At 38.2% G+C, this 12,153-nt stretch overlaps 1 protein-coding gene across 1 annotated transcript; it reads left to right on the forward strand.

Moving 5' to 3' along the window:
- The first annotated feature begins 4,347 nt into the window (after positions 1-4,347).
- On the forward strand, positions 4,348-8,466 carry fzd7b (frizzled class receptor 7b). The gene is made up of 2 exons (XM_067373020.1): positions 4,348-4,644; positions 5,684-8,466. The coding sequence occupies exon 2, from the start codon at positions 5,690-5,692 to the stop codon at positions 7,361-7,363; it is 1,674 nt and encodes a 557-aa protein (XP_067229121.1). The 5' UTR covers positions 4,348-4,644; positions 5,684-5,689; the 3' UTR covers positions 7,364-8,466.
- Positions 8,467-12,153: the final 3,687 nt, after the last annotated feature.

A 12,153-nucleotide genomic window follows, 5' to 3' on the forward strand; every position in this document is an offset into this window, starting at 1 on the left:
AGAGAGCCGTTGATGAGGTGTATCAGCAGCAGGAGTGTATAAATGTACTTTTCCTCCATTTGAGAGATTCCCATTTGATACCAGACCAAGTCAAATGTATACCAACCCATTAGCGGTGCTGTACACAGACACAATGTTGCATGTGGTGTTTTTCCTAAGCGGAGCTGCCTGGGTATCTGTGTTTGACTTTCCTGGTCTGTTCTCACTCAGACTCATCCACCGCAAGCAAGGAAATTAATGAAGAGACTTAACAATGACTGAAAAGCACCCCAAAAACAGCTGCACATTATGAAACACCTATTAACATTCTTCTGATAAGTGAGTGAGTATCTGAGAAAGAGAGAGAGATGGATAGACAGACACACACTGAAGTATTATTCTGATGAACATTTTTCCCCATGCTAGTTTAGTCACAGGATTCAAAAATAATGCTGTACAGCAATGAAAGCTGGGATTATTGAGGATAAGGTGAGTTAATAAGTTAATAAGCAGCTTAATTCAGATAACATTCTTACTATGGAAATCAGGTGATAATTTGATCTTTAAGTGACTTTGAGACTTTTCCATGACTTCTTTTCTAAGCAATCTGACTTTATGCTTCTGACTTTAGCCACTTAACAGATGCTAAAAAGCAGACCAAAATATGCCACACACATAAAAAAACAAACACATAAAGACAAAACACCATCACATGAAAATAAAATAATGGAATAAATATTAATGGGGCTTTATAAGAATTTCCATTTGTTAATCCCTTTTTATTGCCAATGTATGAACAGCTTGTAACAAAACTTTAAAAACGAGACTTTCCTGACTTCCCTAGGTTGTCTATGAAAGCCTGTAGACTGATTTTTATGTGAAGGACATTTTTGCTGGAAAATCGTGTCACTGTGGAGTGTGTCTATGAGCATGAGCCATAAGTTGCAGACCGCAGTTCACTTAACGGCCACCGGTGTCACTAATAACAAGAGTTTCTGAATTCTACATATAGCCCCTTAAAGGGTTAGTTCACCCAAAAATGAAAATTCTGTCATTAATTATTCACCCTCATGTCGTTCCACACTGTAAGACCTTCGTTCATCTTCAGAACACAAATTAAGATATTTTTGATAAAATCCGATGACTCAGTGAGGCCTACATTGACAGCAAGATAATAAACACTGCCCAGAAAGCTACTAAAGACGAATTTAAAACAGTTCATGTGACTACAGTGGTTCAACCTTAATGTCATGAAGCGACAAGAATACTTTTTGTGCACCAAAAAACCTATATAACGACTTTATTCAACAATATCTAGTGATGGGCGATTTCAAAACACTGCTTCATGAAGCTTCGAAGCTTAACAAATCTTTTGTTCTGAATCAGTGGTTCGGAGCGTGTATCAAACTGCCAAAGTCACGTGATTTCAATAAGCGAGGCTTCATTACTTCATAAGTGTTTCGAAATTTCAGTGGTGCACCACTGGGGGGCGCTCCAAACCACTGATTCAAAACAAAAGATTCATAAAGCTTCGAAGCTTCATGTAGCAGTGTTTTAAAATCACCCATCACTACTTTTTAGATAAAGACTGAAAGAGTTGTCGGAAGCTTAGTGAATTTGTGCGACTGTGGTGTAGTTCGCTTATAGCCTACCTTTAGCTTTTTGCTTCTGGCGACTGCATTAAGGTTTCAAAATTAATTAAATTAATTTATGATAAAATTCATTTCTCATAAAAGTTGTGTTCATCTGTGAAAAATATCTTGATGAACAAAACCTGTAAGTATCATAAACTTTTGTTGATCACAGATCTTATTTTTGCAGCAATCCAAAAGCCTATGGGAAAATCCTATTGGGTTTTTGTCGAGGGAACCAGCGTGATACTAACTGCCGATTGGCCTAAAAAGTGACGTCATAGTTGCACCACTGACAGAAAATGTTACACAAAATACCCTAATGAACATTACACAATTATTTATACAAAATGTATTCATGTTTGATGTGTCATACATGCTGGGACTTCTGGGAATGATGTTTTACTGTTTTTTTTGTTTTTTTACCGTAAGATATGTGGTAATTAATTTATAGTTTTTACTTGCAAAAAAACATAAACTGGACAATATTTTACAGTAAAATTACATATAATGCAATGTAAAACTAGTTACAATCTGTGGTAAGATAATTTACAGTAAACTAATTGAGAGGTTCTTATTGGGTTTTAGCTTCTATAAAAATTACAAGCATTTTCTACAGAATTACAATGATGAAAAGATTTAAGGCCCCATATCAAGCGACCACAATGTCATAGAAACTCGGGTGGGGCTCTTTCCATTTCTGTCACTAAACAACCACCGTGCAAAAATCGTGGTAGACAAACACTCTCACGATTTCTTCATTAAATGTACATATAGTTGCATTTTAGTATTCGCATTTATCTAATGTGTAAAATAGCCATCGAAGACAATTTTAGCCCCCGATGGAAATACAATGAACACTCAAGCTAACACGATCTGGAGACAGACAAGGTTATTGTTAAGCCCGTTTCACACTAAACACATAAGCACCATGCAAGTGGCGCGTGAGCAGCATGTGTCTATTGTGCTTTTGCAGCATTTCTAGTGTTCATGTCTACTATGAAACAGCAGTTAATCTACACAGCAGGATGAGATTTCAGATTCAAGTTAGATTTGCCATTTATTTTAGGATTTTTTTTTATTTCACCATTCATTAAATTTAATTAGTTGTTATTTTAGGCTAAAAAGATGTGAATTGCGTGAGGCATTGTGTCTCACCACTCTCACACAGCTAAAGAAAACCAAATGCTTCTTTGGCACCATGGAAGCCACAATACAGTGTTAGGAACGACAAATTGTTGTCAGTGTGTGAGAGAGGAAAGAATGGAGAAAGAAAGGAGTTAAACTTTGTAGTAATTAGGTGTCAGATTTAGCTGCATAATCTGAGTGGAATATTAGTGGCCTGCATGGTGTAAGATCAAAAACTCTTTCTAGCTTCACTTCAATGTATTCTTAAAGGTTACAAATGTCAGAAAAGCATTTGCTACACTCTGTTTAAACAGAAACAGTGCAGACTGCTCCACTCTCACATAATCAGTTTTCTTTGAGGGACTTTCTTTCAGATGTGAGTTCAAACTCTCAAGATCCATGAATCAGTTTTAAGTGATACTGATCAAATACTGTGTATTTTCCTAATTAATTCATGAGAAAGCAAAGAGATAAGAAATGCAGACAGATGGATTAAATATTCAGGTGAATGCGAAAGGGAGAGACAAATGTTTGAATAATAGACATTAACACCAAACATCTTTCTGCCAGAAATGTGGATAAGCAAAAAGAACAGACATAATGATTAACTTTAGAATGATTGATCAGGTTTATTTACACTCTGATAAAGGATTGTTTGCTATCAGATTCACCAGGCACACGAATGCTATTCAATTATAGGTGCACCAAAAAAAAACTATTTGAAACATGTCTGAAAAATGCTTTGAATGATACTGTCTCAAAAGCATCTGTTATATGCTTTGCTTTTGGCTTAGGGGTTCAAAATAGTATGCTTTTGTCCTGGTTTCATCATTATATGTGTTTCTGGCTGTATAAATTTCCAAAACTCACATACCATTGAGATTTATCAACAACTCTGAGCTATAAACATCACTATAAATACGGCCATTGCAGCAGGAGCATGTCATTGCTTTGGCCTATGGCTTTCAACCCTTCCTTGGCCAGCGTTTTCTCATAACAGATTTCTCATTTATCATAAATACACATGCACAGGCTTTCTGCCCATTTTCAGGTTACAAATCACCAAACATAACTTTTCACAAGTTGAATGTCCTCTTATATTTGTTTGAGATTAATAATTCAGTCCGGCTCCCACTTCATCACCAAATGGCTTTATGATGTATGTGGCAGAAATCACATTCAGTTGAGGAGTCACTGCTATAAATCTATTAGTTTTACAGCACAAACATCTATTTTCTAAAGTTCATGCACTAGAATCACATTTCGCTAAAAATGACTGTCCCTCCCATGACCAAATTTTGAAGACATTTTAAATCACCTGAGCAAAAAAAAAAAAATTCTCCCCGTGATTCAAATGAAGAGATATGCGTACATATCAATATATTTTAAATAAATTAATTTAGGTGAGGAAGACACTGCAACTTTTTCTTCCACTTTTTTTTCTGAAATATTCTTTCGAACGTTTCGTTAAGAAAAACACATCTTCCTATTGGTCGAAAGGTGAGAGGTTTCAAGGCGCCCCGCGGAGAGGCGCTAAGGACAGTGAATGAAGGGCTGCTTGAAACCGTTTTATCATTACTGTGGAGCAATGTGGAGTCAGCGTATCAACTTTACACAGATAGAGCTGCAGATTCAACAGGAGTGGCGGAGAAAGTTTCTTACATTGTTTTAAGGGAGAGGAGGGCCGAAAGTAAAAGGAGGCAGATGTTTGGAAATTCTGATGATGAAATATGTGGAGGAGTCTAGAAAAAGTGGACATGAATACCTGAACGCAAGACTCTGAACTGAAGGATAGTTTGGGATTCGCCTTGTACGAGTGATCGGTCACGTCTGGAGCTACAGATCGGGATTTGAGGAATATCACATTGTAGCACAAGCCGAAGTTTCGCGGAGCACGTAAACTCCAGTAAGTGTTTGTGTTCGGTTTCCATACGATAATAGATGAAGTTTAAGTCTGTTTATAGAGCTTTATCTCTGTAGATCGATTTAATCTTACGACTTAGTCAGTGAAACATTCCTTTGTTTAAAAGTTTTCACAAAACTCGTTTTCTTTAAGCTTATTACTACAATGCATTTTATGTTTTGTATTATTTTAACGCTAACTTACTTAGTTATCCAATAGTGACTTTTTAAAGTAGTATTAGTAATTGTTCATTACAGTCTATTACTTCCAGTAGTGACTAGTGTTTATTTAATTATTAACTAATTATTCAAATACTTAATCACTACATACTTGTAGTTATTAATTTGCTACTAGTCACGAACCCCATACTGACATTGTAACGTTTCCATTGTTAGTGGTAACAAATTGCAGATTTTGCTACTGTATTCTAGGGGGTGGTGTTTTTTTTTTTTTGTTTGTTTTTTTTGTTTTTTAGTTTTTTATATATATAACTAACGTTAGTAACTTTCTTTTATTTCACTAGTTACAACGCACTAGCTCAGTAATTAGTTGTTTAATAAGTAATGACAAGCCAGAATGACTACTTTTATAGTTAAAATAAAACATTTTACTAGTAAGATGGTTGTTACTAGAAACGCTAGTACTAAGAAAACTGAGACTACATACTAGTAACTTTTTGAATAGTTATAAACATTAAAGATTAAGTTCTACTACCTAATGAATAGTTAATAATAAAATTAAAAAGGGTACTTGCAACAAATATAATGCATTGTAGTCAGAAGTGAATAGTTGCAATGTAAACCCCCTCAGAATTCTATCCGAGATTTGCTTCCAGTAACAATGTAGAGTAGTTTCTGCTTATTTGGACAATGACCAACTGAATAGATCATTTAGACAAGTACTTGTATTCAGTGATTTGTTACCAGCAAGATTATAGTCACTATTGGATTTCTTAATAGCTAAAATAAGTACTAGAAACATAAAAATAAGTACTAGTTAGTTGTGAGGAATAAATGTATTTTCATATTTCTGTGTTTTCCAGACAACAATGATGGCGGTATGGGAAGACGGTCCATGTATTCGCAAAGCATGCTACATATTCATCTCAACACTTCTGCTCGGATTGTGTTCAGCCCAGTATCATGGAGAGAAGGGTATATCCGTCCCAGAGCACGGGTTCTGCCAGCCCATATCGATCCCCCTGTGCACAGACATTCAGTATAACCAAACTATCATGCCAAACCTCCTGGGACACACCAACCAGGAGGACGCGGGACTGGAGGTGCACCAGTTCTACCCCCTGGTCAAAGTTCAGTGCTCTCAAGATTTGAAGTTTTTCCTCTGCTCCATGTATGCGCCAGTGTGTACAGTTCTAGAACAGGCAATCCCACCCTGTCGCTCCTTGTGTGAGCGTGCGAGACAAGGGTGCGAGGCCCTAATGAACAAGTTCGGCTTCCAGTGGCCCGAACGACTCCGCTGTGAGAACTTTCCCGTGCATGGAGCCGGAGAGATCTGCGTGGGACAGAACAAATCAGACCCCGACATCCCGACGACAGACCCCGCGCCGTATGTACCAGACCCCTTCACTCCACGTCCGCATCTGCCACGCCAAAATCAGGCTTTCACTTGCCCTCTTCAACTAACAGTCCCTTCCTACCTCAATTATCAATTTTTGGGGGCGAAAAACTGTGGCGCCCCTTGCGAGCACAAACAGCCACATGGGCTGATGTACTTCAAGGAGGAAGAGGTCCGATTCGGACGGCTCTGGGTGGGAATCTGGGCTATCCTGTGCTGTGTGAGCACCCTGTTCACGGTCCTCACTTACCTTGTGGATATGCGCCGGTTCCGTTACCCAGAACGCCCCATCATCTTCCTCTCCGGGTGTTACTTTATGGTGGCGGTGGCTTATGCAGCCGGGTTTTTGCTGGAGGATAAGGTGGTTTGCATTGACAAGTTCAGGGATGATGCTTATAGGACTGTGGCGCAAGGAACTAAAAAGGAGGGCTGCACCATTCTCTTCATGATCCTGTATTTCTTTGGCATGGCCAGCTCCATCTGGTGGGTGATCCTGTCTCTCACCTGGTTCCTTTCTGCTGGAATGAAATGGGGCCATGAAGCTATCGAAGCCAACTCTCAGTATTTCCACCTGGCAGCATGGGCCGTCCCCGCTGTGAAGACCATCACTATCCTCGCCTTGGGACAAGTGGACGGTGACCTGCTGACCGGCGTGTGTTACGTGGGCATCTACAACGTTGACGCCCTGCGTGGATTCGTCCTCGCCCCCCTCTTTGTTTACCTCTTCATCGGAACGTCTTTCCTTCTAGCTGGATTTGTGTCGTTGTTCCGTATCCGTACCATTATGAAGCACGACGGCACCAAGACAGAAAAACTGGAGAAGCTGATGGTACGGATTGGCGTTTTCAGCGTCCTCTACACCGTTCCGGCTACCATCGTCATTGCGTGTTACTTCTACGAACAGGCGTTCCGTGAGCAGTGGGAAAAAACCTGGCACATGCAGACGTGCAAGCGCTTTGCCGTGCCGTGCCCGGCCAACAACTTTGCGCCCATGACGCCTGATTTCACTGTGTTTATGATCAAGTACCTCATGACTATGATCGTAGGAATCACGTCAGGATTCTGGATCTGGTCTGGAAAAACTCTACAGTCGTGGCGAAGGTTTTACAAAAGGCTGGGCAACAATCAAGGGGAGACAACAGTGTGAACTGAACTTTGTGGACTGCATGTGAGAAATACAGGTCAATATGGAAAGGAAACGTGAACTGTGATCAGGTCACACTACGTTGAACTATGCTGATGGTAATAGACACTGCTGTGTGAGCTCAGCATGATTCTTTTCTCATTTAAAGTAACATATAAAGTGCTCAACACTTTTGAAAGCACAACTCCAAAGAACATGCATTTCTCCAATGGACTCTAAATGTTTTTAAAGCCTTGGAAACCCTACTAATGATTTAATAGAAAAGATGGCATAACTCTTATCTGTGGGATCTTTAATGCTGACTTTTTAGCAGGAGTTTACGCCGTGATTTCTTTGCCCCACGGCGGCCAAAAAAGTCTGCAATTTAGTGCCTTGCAGCACTGATCAGTTCCTGTTGTTGAATGAATGTCTCTTTTGTTTTATTTACCAAATTTTTGGTCATTTTCTCATAGATTACATGTTTTAGTATCTGGTTGCACATGGCCATTTATTTAGATTTTAGAACTAGTTAAATTTAATGTTCTTTGGTCATGAGTTGCTTATTCATCCATGTTGCCATATCAAGTCAGGTCTCATGAAGTAATTTAATATTCTGGCATTTTAAAGGCCTTAGTGATGTGAAAGTGACTGACAGGATTAAAAATGTTTAGCTAAAAGGTATGTACAGGAGGAAATGTTACCATATTTCATTATTTGTAAATATCACATTTCTGTCAAAAGATGTATGATGTATTTAAGCAGATTAATTTTGTCTAAGGCCTTTTTTCAATTTCACTTAATAAAGTGATTAGATTTTTAAAAGCTGCTTTGATTGGCTTGATTTCGTTTGCACAAATGGTGACTTGAGTCATTGCTCTGACGACACTTTGATATTTCCCCCCAAAACAGTTGTTAGCAAGTAGTTGAAACTGATAGTTGCATAATTTACTTAAATAACAGACCTCAAGTGAGTAGCCCTCCATGTGTCTCGAGCCCATAAATGGTTTCAGTGTGTAGCTTGAATCTAAGATGGAAGAGAAGAGGAAAGCAAGGAAAATTCGAGAAAATGGGTTAACAAAAGAATCAATGATGGTGAAAGAGTAAACATTTCTCTTAAGAAAGAAAAAAAAACAAAAGTGGCCTACAAAAACAGGATATAATCACGGATGGTGTGAAGTTTGCCACCTTGCCTCTGGGACAACAGGAAGCCCTGAGATGTACCAAAACATAAGATCTCTTCCCTTCTTCTCCAGATGAAACTGGATACCGCTTCATTCTTTAGGGTGAGGGAAACGCCCCATCCCACATCCCCTTCTGTTTTTTTTTTCCAAGGGGTTGGGGGATGTTTCTCAGTAAGGGCATTTGGAAGGTGATGGGGGTGGGTGGGTTACAGTATCTGTGAGAATACAGTAGATACTGCACTAATGAATTGAGGAGGAAGGATCCAGAATTCTTGTCTGTATTTTAACAACTGTGTTAAAACTGAACTAGGGGTAATCAATCAGCCTTACTTTTCCAATTCCAATTAGACCAATCTACCATTTTGTGTAACAGACTTTAAAAAGTTAGGAGCAGTCTTGATGAAACATTTAGAAGGCTAGTCTAAGCGGTTTATGCAACCAGGTACTGGAATACCAAAGATTATGATTACGTGGTAAAGATATGATGCTTAAACTTTACGCCAACATTAGATCATGCAGTTGTTTTTCCAGTATAATATGATTATTTGTGTGGGTAAATGCACCCTAGTGTCTGACTGGGTGTGTTGGCACTCAGTGCCTCTGGGAGTGTGAAGCGTGTAAAATTCACAGCATGTGCAGCCAAGAAACGTCCATCACTTGGATTGACAGTTGGGTTATAAAATGTAAAGGCGTAAACTGTCACCATCTGATTTTCTGCCAACACGTAAACGCACTCATACATGTTTCTAAGGTGAGATATGGGGGATTCTCTGGAAACACGTTATATGTGTCCCTATACTTGTATAATTAACTGATACTGAACTTATTTTGCCTTCACATGCTATCGGAAATTTCACTTCTGAATCTTGATTACGAGAAAAAAACAGGAATCGTGGAGGACACTGGGTTTATTTATGCCTATTTCTTGGGGAAATCTTATTAAAGCCAAAATATATTGAAATGTAGCGTATAAAATGTAGTGTCCAATTTGTTGACAACCATATAAACATTCAACACATCTAGATAGTCAGCTTGTAGACGATTCTGGAATTTCGGTCAAATACATGCTATTTTTGTTGTGTATAAAACATACAATATGTTGCAAATGGTTATTCATATGTAAATATGCACTATGTTAATGACAAGACAAGGCGGTGTAGCTGTTGTGGAAACAACTAATAAATAATACCAATAATAATCGCTCTCTCATCCGCCGTGTTAAAAGTTTATGGCACGCCAACTCAGAAACCCAGGTATCAAAATGATCTCGGAGTGTCCCAGTAGTAAATACAACTTGAGAGGGCGTTCATGTCCAATTTCCCACTTGGAAACTCGTATTTACGATAATTCCAATAGCACGTCAAGCCAGCATAAATCACGCCATTTAATACATTTAATACCAAATTTGTCCTTTTACTTTGTCCTGGCACTTTTTGTTCACCCATGTTTTGCTGTGACAAATACTGATATTTCTGACATCATTTAGGGAATTTACATTAAAAATCAAACAGGGAAATTTCTCATACAGTCTTTATTTCATTATGTGTACACATTGCTCAATAGTTCAGCTCTTTTTGGGAAAAATAGTGTTCTTGGCTCAAGAAAACTAACTGTAAATAATGTGTTTGACAATATTTGCTAGCTAAGACTTTTATTATAAATAATATAATATAAATTATATATATATATATATATATTTTTTGCACTGATCTTAAACTCTTGCACCATTCAACCCCAAAAACATTAAAAAAGGGTTGATATCAAACATATTTTGTGAGATGAATGTCATGGGTTATTTAAATTATGATGTGTGATTTCATACAAGGCACATCAAAACTGAGTGATAGCATTATATTTACTCAGTTAGAAACTTAAGGTTGAAATAACGCAGCACTTTAGGGCTAGTAATGATAAACCATATATGTCCATTAAGCAGGAAGTGAAAATTTTCTAAATGCTTGTTTTTGATTTTACTGTGAATGATTCATCAGTGCATATGCTTTTGCTTATTTCTTACATTTTAATTCTACAGTAGGTTTTCCAGTGAAACGGCAGGATCTCTCTGGTGACATATATTAGACTTCTCCAATCCTCTGAAACCAAAAGAAAACGGATGAAAGGAGCCAAGTCGTTTCACTCGGATACACATCCCATTTCTTTTCTTCTTGAAACTTTGAAAGTTTCAAGGCAACTTTCAAAAAGTAATATTTGTTGACCACTAATGATCTAAATATTTGGAAGAATAAATCTCCTTATAGTATGTTTATTGTTGGTTAGGGCAGTGATACATTGGGCCCCAAGGTGGGAAAAAATAATTTAATGAAATTTCAACAGTAATAGCAAAGCCACAAATGTCACTGTCTCCTGAGAATTACCAATATATTTGTGCAAAAGTCATTCTTAGGACAAAATTCAGATGTATTTGTCATTGCAACAAGTTGTCTGTGAACGACCATTTTGCAATACAACACAAGAAGCATGTCTGTTTTAGGCTCAAGAATATTTATTGTACAGAACCAAGCTGTGTTTCACACCAGTTAAAGTCGGCATGAAACGGAAGTTGTGATAGTCTTTTCTTCCCAATTGTGACAGATATCCGAATGAAACGACTTCTCAAACAAGAACAAATGTAGGGCAATTCATTGGATCATTGTTTGCTATCTCATGTGAATGATGGTACGGATGAATACTGCAATATTCCATACAAATATAAGAACTGTCCATCTTGATTTCATGGTGACTTTAACAAAAGAACCCACATGTTCTCTTAATACGGCCACACCTTGACAAATTTATGATCCCCTACAGTCAAGCCTATTAGGTTAACAGGTACATTTATCTGTGATGAGCATTTTGGGCACATTTTTTGAGGAAATGTTACCTACTGTGGGTCCCAGGTGCCTTGAACCCTCTGAAAGGAACATGTTTTCCCAGGTAACTGCACACCCTTTATAGGAACAGTCTTTCAGTCCCTTGAGATACAATTACCTGAATTTGTATCGATACTCAGTTCACAAACAAAGCTTTAACCTATGTTTTTCAAGGTGTTAACAATGTTTACCTGTGTAAAGAGCTGTCTCAGCAGATCACCCTGATTGTTGAGGTATCTTATGTCTATTCTGTGCTCTCTCCTTGATAGAAATATGAAAAGGAAGTGACGGCGGGGTTGCCCAGGGAAACATTCCTTCTTGATACATAATATTTCCCCCAGTTCAGTTTCCCACAGTACAGATCAGGGAGTATTTGTGCCAAAAATATTGGATTGGGTTGCTACACTTTCTCCTACTCTTTTTCACTTCTGTGTATCAGGTCTGTTATCAGCACCCGTATTTTTGTCAATTCATTTTCTTCCTTGAGGACCAATTACAGTGTTAGTCAAGGCTGCTGCACCAAACTGTCAGAAGTTACAGACAGATTATTTTTTCACACTACGTCTACGTCTCGCATACAATGCAACTACTCAGTGCTGCTCTCTGCAGGTCAGGTGGAGTATTGCAATAATAGTGCGCATGCGCCAAACCTGTCCGTCTTTTATATACGAGTTGAATCACGTTTGTTCAAAGTTTTTTCCCCTAAATCAAAACGCAGACGATGATTTAACGATTTCAACGTACAAAACATGATTATCTGTGC

Source organism: Chanodichthys erythropterus, chromosome 21 (assembly GCF_024489055.1).
Source record: "Chanodichthys erythropterus isolate Z2021 chromosome 21, ASM2448905v1, whole genome shotgun sequence".
NCBI classification, from domain to species: domain Eukaryota; kingdom Metazoa; phylum Chordata; class Actinopteri; order Cypriniformes; family Xenocyprididae; genus Chanodichthys; species Chanodichthys erythropterus.